Source organism: Neophocaena asiaeorientalis, unplaced genomic scaffold, assembly GCF_003031525.2.
Source record: "Neophocaena asiaeorientalis asiaeorientalis breed wild unplaced genomic scaffold, Neophocaena_asiaeorientalis_V1.1 scaffold76, whole genome shotgun sequence".
Taxonomy (NCBI): Eukaryota; Metazoa; Chordata; class Mammalia; order Artiodactyla; family Phocoenidae; genus Neophocaena; species Neophocaena asiaeorientalis.
The window spans coordinates 2,555,650-2,574,362 of record NW_020173668.1 but is presented as its reverse complement, the minus strand read 5'-3'; the positions used below and the strand labels follow the sequence as shown (position 1 = coordinate 2,574,362).

Below are 18,713 nucleotides of genomic sequence, written 5' to 3'. Positions count from 1 at the left end.
AAAAAAAAAAAAAAAAAAAAAAAAAAAAAAAAAGTCAGAATTAACTTTGGAAAATACTCAAAAATACTCAAAGGTTTACAGCAACCAAATGTATGTCGAATCAAGAAAAAGGTGACTTTTTATTCATATATATATTTTAAAATTTTTTATTTATTTTTGGCTGAGTTGGGTCTCCGTTGCTGCATGCGGGCTTTCTCTAGTTGCAGGGAGCAGGGGCTACTCTTCACTGCAGTGCACGGGCTTCTCATTATGGTGGCTTCTCTTGTTGTAGAGCACGGGCTCTAGGTGTGTGGGCTTCAGTAGTTGTGGCACACGGGCTCAGTAGTTGTGGCTCGCGGGCTCCAGAGCTCAGGCTCAGTAGCTGTGGCACATGGGCTTAGTTGCTCTGCGGCATGTGGGATCTTCCCGGACCAGGGCTCAAACCCATGTCCCTTGCATTAGCAGGCAGATTCTTAACCACTGCACCACCAGGGAAGCCCCAAGAAAAAGGTGACTTAAGGCATTAAAGAAATTATTTGTCAAACCACTGCCTACAAGCTAAAGGAATTGAAATTTTATACTACAGATGACAAATAACACAATCTTCCACAAATAGTTTAGAAAACTCACTAAACATACAAGCAACTACAACCCACATCAAGCAATAACAACACACCCTGAGGAAAGGGAAGAATGTGATTTCCAAAGTTACCACATTATACAGTTGACCTTTGAACAATGTGGGGTTTAGGAGTGCCAACCCTCTGTGCAGTCAAAATCCATGTATAACTTTACAGTCAGCCCTCCATATCCATGGTATCATATTTGCAGACCAACCATGGATTATGTTGTATTGTAGTATGTATTAAAAGTGAAAAAATGTATAAGTGGAACTGTGCAATTCAAACCTATGTTGTTCAAGGGTCCACTGTAATATCAAAATGTTAGCTTTTCAACAACAAAAAAATTATAAGGTATGCAAAGAAACAAGAAAATACGGCCCATTCATAGAAAAAAAAGAAATTAACACAATCGGTCTCTGAGGAAACACAGATACTGGACTTACTAAACAAAGATTTTAAATTGAAGAGCTAAAGGAAACAATGGACATCACTCCAGAAGAATGATGTTTCACCAAATAGAGAATATTGATGAAGAGATAGAAATTATAAAAAAGGAATCAAACAGATATTCTGAAGCTAAAAGTACAATAACCGAAATGAAAACTTCACTAGAAGACCTTCACAGCAGATTTCAGCTGGCAGAAGAAAGAATCAGCAAACTTGAAGAGAGGTCCATTGAAGTTATTCAGAGTAGCAAAAAGAAAAAATAATGAAGAAAAATAACCAAGCCTTAAAGACCAGTGGAGCACATCAAGTAAATCAATATATACAAAACAGGGGTCCCAGAAGTAGGGAAAGAAAGGTGCAGAAAGAATATTTGAAGAAATAATGATGAAAATGTCTCAAATTTGGGCTTCCCTGGTGGTACAGTGGTTGAGAGTCTGCCTGCTAATGCAGGGGACACGGGTTCGAGCCCTGGTCTGGGAAGATCCCACATGCCGCGGAGCAACTGGGCCCGTGAGCCACAACTACTGAGCCTGTGCGTCTGGAGCCTGTGCTCCGCAACAAGAGAGGCCGCGACAGTGAGAGGCCCACACACCACGATGAAGAGTGGCCCCCGCTTGCCACAACTAGAGAAAGCCGTTGCATAAAAACGAAGACCCAACTCAGCCAAAAATAAATTAAACTCTCCAATTAAAAGGCAGAGATTGACAGAATGGATAAAGAAGAATATGATCCAATTATATGCTATCTATAGGAGATTCATGTTAGATTCATGAATGAAAGTGAAAGAAGGGAAAAATATATTCCATGCAAATAATTACCAAAAGAGAGTTGGGGGAGCAGTCTATATTAATGTCAAACAAAACAGATTTTAAAAAATTGTTACAAGAGACAAAGGTCATTATAAATTGATAAAAGGGTCAATTCATCAAGACGATATAACAATTATAAACATAAACCTACCTAACAAAAGAGCCCCCCCCACAAAATGAAGCAAAAATGGACAAAACTGAAGGGAGAAACAGAGTTTTACAATAGTTGAATTTTAATACCTCAGTTTCAATAATGGATAGAACAACCAGAACAAAAGATCAATATGGAAATGGAGGACTTGACCAACACTATACACCAACTAGACCTAGCAGACATATACAGAATAGTTCACCCCAAAACAACAAAATGCTCATTCTTCTCAAGTGCACGTGGAACGTTCTCCAGGATAGGCCATATGTTAAGCCACAAAACAAGTCTCAATAAATTTAAAAACACTGAAATCATATGAAGTATCTTCTTCAACCAAAATGGACTAAAACTAGAATTCACACGGGGAAAACTAGACAATTCACAAATATGTGGAAATTAAACAACCCTCTAAACAACCAGTGTGTCAAAGCAGAAATCATAAGGAACATTAGGAAATTCTGAGATGAAGGAAAACAAAAATACAACATGCCAAAACTTACAGGATGCAGTGAAAGCAATGCTCAGAGGAAAACTTATAGTTGTAAACATGTGTATTAAAAAAGAAGACAGAGTTCCCTGGAGGTCCAGTAGTTAGGACTTGGTGCTTTCACTGCCGTGGCCCGGGGTTCAATCCCTGGTCAGGGAACTAAGATCCTGTAAGCTGGGCACAGTGTGACCAAAAAAAGAAGAAAAATCTCAAATCAATAATCTGACTGTATAGCTAAAGGAACTAGAAAAGGAAAAGCAAACTAAACGTAAAACTAGCACAAGGAAGGACATAATAAAGATTTTTTTTTAGAGCAGTGATTTAAAAAACTGAGTAGAAAATCAGTACACAAAATCAACAAAACCAAAATTTGGTTGTTCAAAACGATCAACAAAATTGAGTTTAGCTAGAGTGACTAAGAAAAAAAAGAGAGAATACTCAAATTACTAAAATCAGAAATGAAAGTGGGGACATTACTACCAACTTTACAGAAATAAAAAGGATTCTAAGAGAATACTATGAACAATTGTCCACCAACAAATTAGACAACCTAGATCAAATGGACAAATTCCTAGAAGCACATCAATTAAAAAAACTGACCCAGGGCTTCCCTGGTGGCACAGTGGTTGAGAGTCCCCCTGCCGATGCAGGGGACACGGGTTCGTGCCCCAGTCCGGGAAGATCCCACATGCCGCGGAGCGGCTAGGCCTGTGAGCCGTGGCCACTGAGCCTGCGCGTCCGGAGCCTGTGCTCCGCAGCGGGAGAGGCCACAGCAGTGAGAGGCCCGTGTACCAAAAAAAAAAAACAATAAAAAACTGACCCAGTAGAAGTAGAAAATTTGACCAGACCTATAGCAAGCAAAGAGATTGAATCGGTAATCAAAAATTTTCCAGCAAAGAAAAGCCCAGACCTAGATGGCTTCGGTTGTAAATTTTCTTTCTTTTTTTTTTTTTTTTTTTTTGCGGTATGCGGGCCTCTCACTCTTGTGGCCTCTGCTGTTGCAGAGAACAGGCTCTGGACACGCAGGCTCAGCGGCCACGGCTCACGGGCCCAGCCGCTCCGCGGCATGTGGGATCTTCCCAGACCGGGGCACGAACCCGTGTCCCCTGCATCGGCAGGAGGTTTCTCAACCACTACGCCACCAGGGAAGCCCCGGTTGTAAAGTTTCACAAACATTTAAAGAAGAATTAACAGCAATGCTTCTCAAACCTTTAAAAAAAGAAAAAAGAATAACAAGATGATGAAGAAAAAAAGAAAAAGGAGGGAACTCTTCCTAACTCATTCTAAGAGGCCAGCATTTGCCCTGATACCAAAATCAAAGACATCACAAAAAAAGAAAACTACAGACCAGTATACTTTAAGAATATAAATACAAAACTCCTGAAGAAAACAATGGCAAACCAAATCCAGCAGCATGTTAATAGGATTGTACACCATGACCAAGTGGGATTTTTCCCAGGAATTCAAAAGCAGTATGATATATAAACGTCAGTCAATGTAATATACCAACTAATAGGATGAAAGAAAAAAATATGCTTAAAGACATTTGAGAAAAATTCAACGCCCTTTCACAGTAAAAACACTCAACAACCAGGAGTGGAAAAGAACTTCTTCGATATGATAAAGGCCACATATGAAAACTCCACAGCTAACATCATACTCAATGGTGAAAGAATGACAGTTTTTGCCCTAAGATCAAGAACAAGACAAGGATGCCCACTATTGCCACTTTTATTCAATATTGTAGTATAAGTTCTAGCCAGAGAAATTAGGCAGGAAAATGAAATAAAAGGTATCAAAATGGGAAAGGGAGGAGCAAAATCATCACTATTTGCAGGTGATATGATCTTATATATGAAAGATCCTATAGAATCCAGGAAAAATACTAGAGCAAATAAACTAATTCAGCAAAGTTGCAGCATAGCAGATCAACACATAAATATCAGTTGTACTTCTATACATTAGCAATAAACAAACTAGAAAGGTAAATTAAGAAAAAAATTCATTACAATATCATCAAAAGAGAATAAACTACTTAGGAATAAATTCAACCAAGGAGGTGCAGGACTTGTACACTGAAGACTACAAAATATTGCTTAAATAAATTAAAGACAATCTGAATAAATGGAAAGACATCCCATGTTCACGTATTGGAAGACCTAATATTGTTAAGATTGCAACTCTCAAAAGTGATCTACAGGGCTTCCCTGGTGGCACAGTGGTTGAGAATCCACCTGCCAATGCAGGGGACACGGGTTTGATCCCTGGTCCAGAAAGATCCCACATGCCGCAGGGCAATTAAGCCTGTGTGCCACAACTACTGAGCCTGTGCTCTAGAGCCCAAGAGCCACAACTACTGAGCCTATGTACCACAAGTATTGAAGCCCGCGTGCCTAGAGCCCGTGCTGTGCAACAAGAAAAGCCACCGCAATGAGAAGCTCACGCACCTCAACGAAGAGTAGCCCCCGCTCACTACAACTAGAGAGAAAAGCCCACGTGCAAAAACGAAGACCCAACACAGCCAAAAATAAATAAATAAATAAATAAAGGAGTAAGGATGCGCTCAGATTTTAAAACATAACATTTTTTAAAAGCAGGATTGGTGGGATTGAAGAATAATTGTAGAATAGAGTCAAACTGCCAGAAATACCATAACAATGGATTTTAAAAATCACTGATGAAAGAAAAAAATATGCTTAAAGACATTTGAGAAAAATTCAACGCCCTTTCACAGTAAAAACACTCAACAACCAGGAGTGGAAAAGAACTTCTTCGATATGATAAAGGCCACATATGAAAACTCCACAGCTAACATCATACTCAATGGTGAAAGAATGACAGTTTTTGCCCTAAGATCAAGAACAAGACAAGGATGCCCACTATTGCCACTTTTATTCAATATTGTAGTATAAGTTCTAGCCAGAGAAATTAGGCAGGAAAATGAAATAAAAGGTATCAAAATGGGAAAGGGAGGAGCAAAATCATCACTATTTGCAGGTGATATGATCTTATATATGAAAGATCCTATAGAATCCAGGAAAAATACTAGAGCAAATAAACTAATTCAGCAAAGTTGCAGCATAGCAGATCAACACATAAATATCAGTTGTACTTCTATACATTAGCAATAAACAAACTAGAAAGGTAAATTAAGAAAAAAATTCATTACAATATCATCAAAAGAGAATAAACTACTTAGGAATAAATTCAACCAAGGAGGTGCAGGACTTGTACACTGAAGACTACAAAATATTGCTTAAATAAATTAAAGACAATCTGAATAAATGGAAAGACATCCCATGTTCACGTATTGGAAGACCTAATATTGTTAAGATTGCAACTCTCAAAAGTGATCTACAGGGCTTCCCTGGTGGCACAGTGGTTGAGAATCCACCTGCCAATGCAGGGGACACGGGTTTGATCCCTGGTCCAGAAAGATCCCACATGCCGCAGGGCAATTAAGCCTGTGTGCCACAACTACTGAGCCTGTGCTCTAGAGCCCAAGAGCCACAACTACTGAGCCTATGTACCACAAGTATTGAAGCCCGCGTGCCTAGAGCCCGTGCTGTGCAACAAGAAAAGCCACCGCAATGAGAAGCTCACGCACCTCAACGAAGAGTAGCCCCCGCTCACTACAACTAGAGAGAAAAGCCCACGTGCAAAAACGAAGACCCAACACAGCCAAAAATAAATAAATAAATAAATAAAGGAGTAAGGATGCGCTCAGATTTTAAAACATAACATTTTTTAAAAGCAGGATTGGTGGGATTGAAGAATAATTGTAGAATAGAGTCAAACTGCCAGAAATACCATAACAATGGATTTTAAAAATCACTGTGTATTAAATATTGTTAAAAAACTGGATATATTTTAATACTGAATATAGATCTATACCTGACCATAACTAATCCAAACACCATTCATTCATTTAACAAATACTTATTTGTATCAACTGTATGTTTAGTCACTCAGATGTTAGGGCAACAGCTGTGAATATAGTAGGCATAATCTTTGCCCTCAAAGTTTATAATCTGATGAAAGAAGCAAATAATAACAATAAACTACGATGAATATTTTGATCTGAGAAGTTCAGGGAGCTCTAAGAACATATGAAAGGTGAAAACATGCCTGAGGAACCAACGTTAAGCTAGCCCTGTGCATTGAGTAGGGAGAAAGGGCTGTAGACAAAAGGAATTATATTTATTTATAAAAAATGAAAATAAAATAGAGGCAAAAAGAGACATTTTTTAGAAACTGAAAGTTCAGTATGGCTGAAACATAAGAGAGGAAGCGTGACAAGACCTGAGGTTGGAGAAGTTGTCAGGGGCCAATCATATAGAGTCACAAACTCAAATGCCTACAGGTATCAGGTAGATATTATAAACAGGTTTATCAAGCTGAATATAAAATAACAGGGAATGGCAGGAAACACAGCAGGCTGAAAAGTATAGTCTAAATGTTGTAGCCACTATCTCTTCCAGCTAATCACTGTCAGATTTTCATATAATCTAGAGAATCAGAAACTTGGATTTTATTTGAAATTTCCCAATTAAAAAGAAACTTACACACCTAAATAAAAAACAAGATTACAAACCAAGATAGTCTGCAGGCCACCAGATTGTGATCTCTGTCATAGAGGGTCCTATAAAACTACATTAAGAAGTTTAAACTTTACCGTAAAATCAATGGGAAGCCACCAAAGGAATTTAAATAGTAAATACATAATAATTTTTGTAGTTTTTGGAATATCATTCTAGCCACGGACAATATTGGAGGTCGGAATATCAGTTTAGAAGCTACTGTGAAAGTCTAGGTGAAAGACCGCAATGTCTTCTTCACCTAGTAAGAAATGGGTTTGAGAGACATTTAGAAGAACTGACATGGCATTCAATAATGTACTGAATGTAGAAGGTGAAGGAGAAGGCAGAGTCAAGGGTGACTCTTGGGATTTTGTCTTAAACAGCTGGGCAAAAGGATCACTGGAGAAAAAGTAAGTTTGGGAGAGGGAAAAAAATTTGACAGACAGTTAAAAATCAGATACTTACACATTTTAGACGCATTAGAAACAGATTCATTCCTTATCCCTTTACCTCGTAACTCCATTTCTGTTATTATACCATAAGAAAATTAACCAAAAGGAATAAAAATTATACGAAGATACACAGTTATGCCATTTACAAAGTAAAAAAACTGTTAAAAATGCAAAAGTTCAAAGTTGGTGACATGGTTGAACAATTGGCATATTAACCCTTTGGATTTTTAGAATAGAAAGTACTCCTATGTGGACCTGATGACACAAGGAAACGTGCATATGAAATTATATATATATATATATATATATATTATTTATTTATTTATTTATTTATTTTGTGGTATGCGGGCCTCTCACTGTTGTGGCCTGTCTTGTTGCGGAGCACAGGCTCCGGACACAGGCTCAGCGGCCATGGCTCACGGGACCAGCCGCTCCGCAGCATGTGGGATCTTCCCGGACCGGGGCACAAACCCGTGTCCCCTGCATCGGCAGGCAGACTCTCAACCACTGCGCCACCATGGAAGCCCTGAAATAATTTTTAAAGGACCCTCAAATGACATACATACACAATGACCACAAATGCAGATATATGCATTAACAGAAATTGGAACAGAAAATTTGTAGAGGTATAAACTACTAAGTGTACTGTTTATTAGTTTATTTTGTGAAAGATAAAGGTGGGATATGCCATATATGTGCTTGCAAATCAACAAGTCAGGCAAGTCTGGTCAGTGTTCTCAGGATTCAAAGACCATCCTTTTAATTCCTACCTGGTAAATGATGGAAGTCAGGGATGCATTTATCATGACCACACCATGTTTCAGGGCTTTCACTACATTGTAAGATCCATTCACAGTAGTCAGCTGCTCTTCAAAATACTCTCTTGGGAATTGGTACATAATCCTGAGATTCTGAAAATCAGCCCAAAATCAACACAAACCTGAAGACATGCTTTTTCCCTAAAGCCATCTTAATCCCAAAGCATTAAAAAAAAAAAGTGTGGCTATGCATTCTGGGGGTTAAAGAAACAAAAACAAAATCTTTGCTCTCCCTCACCAAATTCTAAGTTGGAAAGATGTCATTTTAAAATGGTACTAGTTTTTGAAAGATCCATTAATGGCAAGTAATCAAAAATAGGAAGAGTCGAAGCTTATATAAACTTTAGTGTAATCTGTGCTATTCCATAAATTGACAGTTCTCAGGGGAAAAAGAAAAGGACACTGGAGAGTGACTACAACACTTCACATTTAATGGTCACACTATTACTCTCACCACTATAAAACTCTGGTGACCATCTCTGAAAGGAAGTTGTAAAATGAGGATCCCCTCCAAAGTGTTATCATTGGTGTCAACTTCATCTCTCTTCTATAATTCTAACCAGATTATATCTTTTACTTCTGGTTTAGCATTCCTCAAGGATAGAACTATTTAATAATAATAAAGTAGTAACTTGCATTTTCAAAGGTAAAATCTGGAAGCAAAAGAAAAAAAGTCTTCCTAGCCAAAAAGATTTCCCACTCAAGGAGTTATCCTTAAAGGGGCTAGAAAAATACAAAAGAGAGACTCACATCTGAAATATAGACTTTTGTGCTGCTTTTATCAAATACTTCTACTGTAATAACATACACCTGCCCCACCTCTAGACTCCAACGGTCTCCAGGTTGGACTGTGAAACCTGTACACAAATCAAGAAACAAAAATATTAGAAGAGGCCAACATTTTTCTACAATGAATTTAAAAATACAAACTTTAAAAAGTCATTTAAAGAGCAAAACTCAATAATAGATGGAGATGGTTTCCAAAGTAGATCCTTTAGTTGCCTCTATAAAATTGTATAATAATTTGGGTTTCCAAAGATCCTGGCTTAACTTAGCTCATCTCAGGTATAAAGGAAACACTCTCACTTATATCTGTATACAAATGCCACTCCACCCCCAAACCCACAATTTTGCTCATTTCTGATATGTCAGGCAAGATTTCAGCTGATTTCAGTCAGATTCATTGTTTCATATGGCTTAAGGACATTAGGTTTCTTTTTTCCTTGTATAAAGTCTCTTTTTCTAACCCAACGTTGTATTACATGGAGCTTCATGTTTTATAACAATGTCTCAAGATGCTTTACTCTTGCAGACAGCATTTAACCGAAACAATGTGAGAAAACATGTCAAGTAAGGTTGAATTTGAAATTAGTTAAGTCTCAAAATGAAGCACTCTAGTCTTTAATGCACTCATTTCAGTGAAATACTTTAAGCTATTCAGCTTTCTGAAAATTATTATCTAAAAATACCTAGAAATCCAGGCTCTACAACATATATGGTGCAACTTGGGAGTCCAGACAAAGATCGCATATGGACATCTTAATTTTTGCTTAAGGAAATTTTATGAGCTAGTTGGGTGAAAAGAGAAATATGAGTTACCAAAAATAAATAAATAAGCTCACAAATGAAAGCAAATAAAAGTTCTATCTTTTATTATCCACTGGAAAGCAAAACTTAAATGTGTATATTCTGAGAAAAATCTGAGGGCTCAGCAATCACAGGAATCAGGTATTCTTGAATTTCAAATATGAGGAAGATGAAATGAGAGAAAAAAGATCATGCTCCATGTTTTTAATATTCATTTAGCTGTGGAACTCTTTCCTCCTGCAAAATTCTTACATAGGAGCCCATTATGGAAAGCTGGACAAAGTGGCATTGCCCTGGCTAAAGAAATGGTCAGTGGTGGATGGAGAGGGAGGGAGAGGCATGACTTGCCATCCAGCCCAGCAACTTGCCTTGGGCTCTGCAGACAGTTTTAAAAATCACTAGTTGATTTTCTATTATCTGTGGCAATCCTTTAATACCAAAATGTTTTCTCTTTGTCACCAAAGATACTTCTAGGTCACACATCATACTACCCATTATTCCCTTTCGTTAAATTTTAGCAGGGGACTTCCCTGGTGGTCCAGTGGTTAAGAATCCACCTTCCAATTCAGGGGACTCGGGTTCGAGCCCTAGTCGGGGAACTAAGATCCCACATGCCGCGGGGCAACTAAGCCTAGGTCGCCGCAACTACTGAGCCCATGCGCTCTGGAGCCCCTGCGCTGCAACAAAGAGCCCGCCCCCCGCAACTAAGACCCGACGTAGCCAAAGAAGTAAATATTTTTTTAAAATTTTAGCAGAAATAAAAATTTATTCTGTTAGCCTATACACAATCTAATTAGTAACGTATTTTCCTCTCAGAAATATACTACATCCAAAAGCTAAGAAGAAATTATTTCTGCTCTGAGAAATATACTTCTGAAACGACTTAATGGAAAACACTCATTATTTCAAAGTACACTAATTTAGAAGTTCTATTAATTCAGTCATGCACTAGGCTATAGTTTAGCACTACATTATCTATAGTGATAATGAAAGCAAAATATTTAATCTATTTCAGGGATCAAACTTTTAAAGCTGTCCCAGTACTCCAAATGAGCTACTAATATACATACAATTGATATGATAATTAAAATTACTTTTTATCTATTCATCAGAGCAAATCTTTTAAACACTGTAGGCAACTCTGTGCCAATCTAGGTTTGGTTTTGATTACGTACTGTATTCATAAAATATAAAAGCTAGAAGGAATTCAGGAGTACATCATTCCTTTCGCTTTTACAGACAAGGAAATGGATCTCGATAGGTCTCTACACCAGTTCATTCCTCCATTAACAGAATAAGATATCTTCCTTTCACCTAATCCTTCCATCTGTTCTGAATCTCATTTTCTCTTGCCCCTCAGAAATCTTACTCCATCAGCTGGCCTTCTTTTCTTCCATATCTCTGCCATCTCTCTGTTTAACTTATAGACATATTCAAGTTTCTCTTAACTTAAAAAAGTTCTCATGCCTTTTTCAAAGTTCTACCTTTTTGCCTCCTTTTTAAAGCCAAGCTGTTTTTATTGAAAAAGTGATCCAAGACTTACTGGTTACTACAGTCTTTCAGTCTTTATCTTAGTCTTTATCTCTGCCTATTTCACCTGAGGAACATTCTCTTTGTAAATTCCTCACTTGGTTATCATGAAACCTCTCTCCTGGTTTTCCTACTACTTTTTTTTTTTAAGATTTTTTTGATGTGGAACATTTTTAAACTCTTTATTGAATTTGTTACAATATTGCTTCTGTTTTATGTTTTGGATTTTTGTCTGCAAGGCACGTGGGATCTTAGCTCCCCGACCAGGGATAGAACCCATACCCCCTGCACTGGAAGGTGAAATCTTAACCACGGGACCGCCAGAGAAATCCCTCCTACAACTTTTTATATTTTATTTATTTATTTATTTATTTGGTTGTGCTGGGTCTTAGTTGTGGCAGGCGGCTCATTAGTTGTGGCATGCAAACTCTTACTTGCGGCATGCATGTGGGATCTAATTCCCTGACCAGAGATCGAACCTGGGCCCCCTGCAGTGGGAGCACGGAGTCTTATCCACTGCGCCACTAGGGAAGTCCCCTTCCTACTACTTTTTTTGTTGTTGTTAATTTTTGTTTTTAATTTTTATTTTTGGCTGTGCTGGGTCTTTGTTGTTGCACGTGGGCTTTTCTCTAGTTGTGGTGAGCAGGGGCTACTCTTCGTTGTGGTGCATGGGCTTCTCATTGCAGTGGCTTCTCTCGTTGTGGAGCATGGGCTCTAGGCGTGTAGGCTTCAGTAGTTGCAGCACACGGGCTCAGTAGTTGCGGCATGTGAGCTCCAGAGCATGCGGGCTTCAGTAGTTGTGGCTTGCGGGCTCAGAAGTTGTGGCTCTCAGGCTCTAGAGCACAGGCTCAGTTGTTCCGTGGCATGTGGGATCTTCCGGGACCAGGGCTCCAACCTGTGTCCCCTGCATTGGCAGGCAGATTCTTAACCACTGCGCCACCAGGGAAGTCCCCTCCTACTACTTTTTAAACATTCTTTCTGGGCCTCCTTAAAGTCCCTCCTCTTCCATATGAACCTCACAAGCTAATATTCCACAGTTCTGTCTTCAGCTCTCTTCTCCTCTCACTCTGTATATTCCCCCTAGGTGATTTTGTCTACAACAACAGCTTCAACTATCACCTGGCTATAAACTGATAACTTTCAAATATCTGTCTTCATCTTGAATCTTTCTCCTCCAGATGCATTTCTGCTTGGATGTCTATCCCACAGATACTTCAAGTTAACATGTGAAAAACTAAACTAGTTTCCTTTTCCCTTAAACCTGCTCCTTCTTTTATATTACCCATCTCTATGAACAACGGTACCACCAGCCACCCTAAGGCAGGTGCTGGAACAAACTATGAATCATCACCATCCATGTCAAGAGATAAATGTAGTATATTTTAATAGTTACTACTTTGAAATAAATAATGATATGAACTGAGAATATGAAAAAAAATCATGGTAAGTCTGCCTGGGGAATTCAGGGTAGTGCCTGACACACAGCTGGGGCTCAGTAGATATCAAATGTCTTAGTTTACTTTGTAGGCACTATTGTATTTGTTCACAAATGTCCTAGGCACCTTAAAATGACTAGAGAACAAACAACTTTGAACCAAACCTCTCCTGAGTGTTTTAGACAAATAATATAATCAGCTAATTAACAAATACTATTCTACAAGAAATACTGTACCTTTCAAGACTGATAGGTTCTTACTCAGAGTTAAGCCTACTAAGCCCTACATAATTACTCCCTCTCCTACTCTATTACCTCTTCTACTACTTTCCCCTTATTCTCTGCACTCAGCAGCAGTGTCTTCCTTGCTCTTCTGTAAACATGCCAAACATGCTTCTGCTTCAGAACCTTTGCAATTGCTATTTCCTCTTCCTGGAGCTCTTTCACCCAGATATCTGTATGGTTCATTGCTCTGATGTGGCCTTATCAGAGAGGATTTCCCTAACTACCCTGAGTAAAATAGTCTGTATGCTTAGCACTTAGAGCAATGTTGAACATATAGTAGAAATATAATAGATATTTGCTGAATAAATTAAGTTATTTGAGATTCAAAGATTCAAAAATAGGAAATATTTCAATATCAAACACTGAGAATTTTATGAATTTCCTGAAAATTTCAGTTTTCTGAGAATTTTAATCTTTATACTGTTTTGTTTTCATTGACTATAGTAGCGCTCTATGTATCTCTCTTTGTTCAATCTTACAGAGCAGGTTTAGTGAATTTTTATTTATTTATTTATTTTTGGCTGCACTGGGTCTTCATTGCTGCACGTGGGCTTTCTATAGTTGTGTCGAGCGGGGGCTGCTTTTTGTTGCGGTGCGCGGGCTTCTCATTGCGGTGGCTTCCCTTGCTGTGGAGTGCGGGCTTCTCATTGCGGTGGCTTCTCTTGCTGTGGAGCACGGGCTTTAGGCACGCGGGCTTCAGTAGTTGTGGCACACGGGCTCAGTAGTTGTGGCTTGCGGGCTCTAGAGAGCAGGTTCAGTAGATGTGGCGCCCAGGCTTAGTTGCTCCACGGCATGTGGGATCTTCCCGAACCGGGCCACGAACTCGTGTCCCCTGCATCGACAGGCGGACTCTTAACCACTAGTGCCACCAGGGAAGCCCGGCAGGCGGATTCTTAACCACTGCGCCACCAGGGAAGCCCAAGTTTAGTGAATTTTTAAAAATTACTCTCAATTTAACAAATATTAATTAAGTAGCCACTTCAGACAATACCATCTTTTCTCAATTATTCATGTGAAAATAGGAAAGAACAAATTAAATAACGTTTACACAAGTTCCTCCAAACTGTTTTCCCCAGTCTCCTATTTATAATTTGATTGAGGTTGCACATAAGCTCTGAAGTCAACAGATTCCAAGTTCCAACTACTCTTCTGTACCTACCCTTTGTTAGAAATTATGACAAAAATAATTTATAGTGCTTTGTTAAAAATAGAACCTATAGAAAATAAATGTAGTAGTATTATAATCATGCTTAACTAATTATTTTACCAAGGAACATGTATAGCATGCTCAAGGAAATATAGATTGGCAGCGAAAACTTGAGCAAAAGGATACTTTTATGGATAAAGACAAGGTTAGCGTGGCCCAGTTGGACAGCAGTCACCATGGCTGTTTTCTCATCCAGTAAAGCCACTTTCCCAGGAAGAGACATATTACATGAAACTCTGTGGTTTTGCAATTCCAGTGTATAATGTTCCAGGGGAAATTTCACCTCTGTAAGACATGAAAGATACATAAATGTAACCAGGGCAGCCATTCCAACGGACAATGGTGTATTGTTGGATTATAAGAGGAAGCAGGTCTAAATAAGAGTACAATCTGCTTTTAATTTCCCTCACTACGATGAATTTCTACATGTAGCCATTTTGAGGAGAATACTATATGAGTTTATTGTTGGTATTGCTTATATTCTTAAAACTCAGTGAACTGAGAGTAGGAGGAGGGATCCTCACTAAAGTAAGTAAAGGACTAATGTTAATGGAGCAAATGCACACTTTATAAATTCAGTGGGATTTTGGGGGTCAATAGAGTATTAAGTTTTTTGGTTAATGAACTGAGTTTCTCAATAAACACCTTTTGCAAAGATCATTCAAGTCCCTTCTGGTAAAGTTTCTTCACTTGCCCTCTAAAGCTAGTAAACTTTTGGTTGTTGTTTTAATAGACAATTCAGATGTCTATGGGCACTGAAGCTAAGCAGCATTAGCCTGTTTAAGACATGGAGACTATCTCTGCTCAGTATTAGCTCAAGTACAGCAATTAAGGGATATAGCTGATCTTTGAACAATGCAGGGGTTAGAGGAACTGACACCATCCCCCACTCCCTGATCACCATGCAGTTGAAAATCTGCATATTAGTCAACCCTCCGTAACCCCAGTTCTGCACTCATGCACTCAGCCAACCACGCATCCTGTAGTACTGTAGTATTTATTGAAGAAAATCCATGTATAAGTGGACCTGCACAGTTCAAACCCATGTTGTTCAAGGGTAAACTGTACTTTATCACAAAATCTAAAGACAGAAAGAAGTATTTTGCATACATAATGTGGAGTTGCTTCTCTTGTCAGCAGAAAGGATTTGGGAAATGTTAGTCTTAGGAAAAGATATTTACCTGTCATTCTTCCCTGAACCATTTTTGCAACTCGATATTTAATATATGCTCCTACTAAGAGATAAATATCATGGGATGGTATAAGAAATATATTCTCCAAAACAAGCAGACGTATCAATGCTGCTGCCACTTTCTAAAGGAAGAAGGAAAAAAACACAGTTTCCATAGGCAAAATCCTCAAGGTCATCTTCCTCATTAAAGTTTACTTTTTTTTTTTTTTTTTTGCGGTACGCGGGCCTCTCACTGCTGTGGCCTCTCCCGTTGCGGAGCACAGACTCCGGACGCGCAGGCTCAGCTGCCATGGCTCACGGGCCCAGCTGCTCCGCGGCATGTGGGATCTTCCCAGACCAGGGCACGAACCCGTGTCCCCTGCATTGGCAGGCGGACTCTCAACCACTGTGCCACCAGGGAAGCCCTAAAGTTTACTTTTAATAAGTTTCTCCTAAAATATTTTATCAAGATTTAAAAAATGCTTTCTTAATCACAGATCATAATTTCAGTTAGCCTTAAAAAGTGATCATGGGACTTCCCTGGTGGCACAGTAGTTAAGAATCTGCCTGCCAATGCAGGGGACATGGGTTTGAGCCGTGGTCTGGGAAGATGCCACATGCTATGGAGTAACTAAACGTGTGTGCCACAACTACTGAGTCTGTGCTCTAGAGCCCACGAGCCACAACTACTGAAGCCCGCGCGCCTAGAGCCTGCACACCTAGAGTCTGTGCTCCGCAACAAGAGAAGCCACCGCGATGAGAAGCCCGAGCACTGCAAGGAAGAGTAGCCCCCGCTTGCAGCAACTAGAGAAAGCCCGTGCGCAGCAACAAAGACCAAACACAGCCAGAAACAGATAAATTAATTAATTTTTAAAAAGTGATCATGTCAGCTCGGTGCTTTGTGACCACCTAGAGGGGTGGGATAGGGAGGATGGGAGGGAGGGAGACGCAAGAGGGAAGAGATATTGGAACATATGTATATGCATAACTGATTCACTATGTTATAAAGCAGAAACTAACACACCATTGTAAAGCAATTATACTCCAATAAGGATGTTTAAAAAAAGTGATCATGAATATTAATACTATATTAACTTTCTAAGTCACTCAAACAAAGAATAGAAAATGACAAGCTTTCTAAAGGAGAAGAGTAGGTAAATAAAAAGGCACTACGCTAAAATGGAAAAAGGTAAGACTTAATTAACGGTATGCCATGGAAACTCTTTTTTTTTTTTTTTTGCGGTACCGCGGGCCTCTCACTGTTGTGGCCTTTCCCATTGCGGAGCGCAGGCACAGCGGCCATGGCTCACGGACCCAGCCGCTCCATGGCATGTGGGATCTTCCCGGACCAGAGCACAAACCCATGTCCCCTGCATCGGCAGGCGGACTCTCAACCACTGCGCCAGCAGGGAAGCCCCATGGAAACTCTTTTAACCAACTTCCAGTGAACTGAATTAGATTAAGTTACTCTGTATCCCTTGTTGAACGTATTGATTCTTGTGAAGGCTTACCCAATACAAGGTTAATAGGCTGCTCTCTAGATGTGCACACACCTTCCTGCCACTTGAATTAAACGCTTACCAAAATGACATTTGTTTTTCCCAACCCTGTTTATGTCAGTTGCACTTTTAATTATAATTACATTAAAAAACAATTATATGAAAAGAGTTGTTTCTATAAAAATTTAAATGTTTTGAAAAGAAGTTAAAGGTAAGCTGCTAAAATGTACTGCTATCAAATTAGGTGTAGGTGAGAAATGTAAAAGACTGGGGGAAAATCCTTGAAAAATATAGAATCCTGCATTCAAATTGTTTCACAAATGTGTAATTTTTCACTTGACCATAAAATAAAATGAAAAATGAAAAAAAAAGAAACTAGAAGCTGTAATTTATGCAAGAACCAGTATGTATATTTCTAACCAGTGAACTCACAGCCAAAGTTCTTGGACCTACACTTCAAAGGATTGGTGAATAAAATGCAGTTACATGTTTTAAGAGAAAATGTCAGTTGTAATTGGGTAATAACATGTTTAAGGAAGACAAGTTTGTAAAAAATGTTTATCCATTTCAAATGACTTTTTCAATTGGCCCAAATCATATCAGCTTAGAAGGCTTCTACTAAGAAAAACATAAAAACTATATATTCCATAGGCAAGACTATTAAATGAAAGTTTATAGCACAAACATTTTACCTTATAGAAGGGTTCAGAAATTCGAACTTTTACAACAGCAGCACCAGTTCTAATCCCAGACACCAAAATCATATCCCCTTGTTTCTCTTCCTTTTCCATCTCAGCTATATATACAGGGGGAGAATATTCTGCTTCAGAGTATTTCAAAATCCTAAAGAGATAAAATAAGGATTGTTTCTAGTAAATTAATGAGTCTTCTTCCAAAAGGCTCTGTGAGACTAAACATAATCTCTTCAATGTCTATATAGTGTCAAAAGTTTTAAATTTCCACCTGGACTAGATAGAAGAAAAGTACTTAATATGCTTCTGGCTAAAACTGTTGTAGGACTAAAACTTGCATTGTCTGAGAGCTATTACTTGGTACTGAAGACAAAACTTCATACTATTATCCACTCACTGTATTTCGGCATGCATAGATAGCTTGAACAATAAAACTGGCAGAAGATACACCTGACAAATAATTGTACAGTCCTGAGCTCATGAACTCCTCTGCAGTGGCTCAAATTAAACTATCATAAAGGTACCTAAATCCATGCCATAGGTCATTCTACCAAAGACATTTCCCCCTGATAAATTTATCTGTTCCAAAAAGTTCCAGATAGAAAGATTATCAAAGCCCACACAAATGATTGCTGTTCAGTGTGGTACCCAAAGGCAGATGTCTCCTTCAAAGTTAGATGGTTATGTTTGATTTCAAGGTTACCTAATTTTGCTAGACAGTTCTTCTCTTGCTGATTCATTATCCTGGGCAATGCTCCACTCAAACGTCATCCCTGCCAAACTACTAAAAGTATTTCCTGTAGAGCAAGCCAAAAGCAGACAAGACAGAATCACATATTCAAAAATATTCAGGTATCTTTAACAAGAAAGGGAAACCTAACTAGAAAATTACTTTTAGGCTTCTTTCATTAACAAATAGAAGCACTATCATTAATGAATTAAAACACAAATACCATGCAGA

General features: G+C 38.7%; 1 protein-coding gene across 1 annotated transcript in view; it reads right to left on the bottom strand.

Moving 5' to 3' along the window:
- NUP210L (nucleoporin 210 like) overlaps positions 1 to 18,713 on the bottom strand; it is an 81,387-nt gene that overhangs the window by 52,550 nt on the left and 10,124 nt on the right. Inside the window, exons 4-10 of the mRNA XM_024748185.1 lie at positions 18,456 to 18,549; positions 17,753 to 17,903; positions 15,572 to 15,704; positions 14,517 to 14,675; positions 9,816 to 9,884; positions 9,097 to 9,203; positions 8,299 to 8,439 (exon numbers count right to left, since the gene is read on the bottom strand). Of these exons, the coding sequence (XP_024603953.1) occupies positions 8,299 to 8,439; positions 9,097 to 9,203; positions 9,816 to 9,884; positions 14,517 to 14,675; positions 15,572 to 15,704; positions 17,753 to 17,903; positions 18,456 to 18,549 (854 nt within the window). The remainder of the gene's footprint in view (positions 1 to 8,298; positions 8,440 to 9,096; positions 9,204 to 9,815; positions 9,885 to 14,516; positions 14,676 to 15,571; positions 15,705 to 17,752; positions 17,904 to 18,455; positions 18,550 to 18,713) is intronic.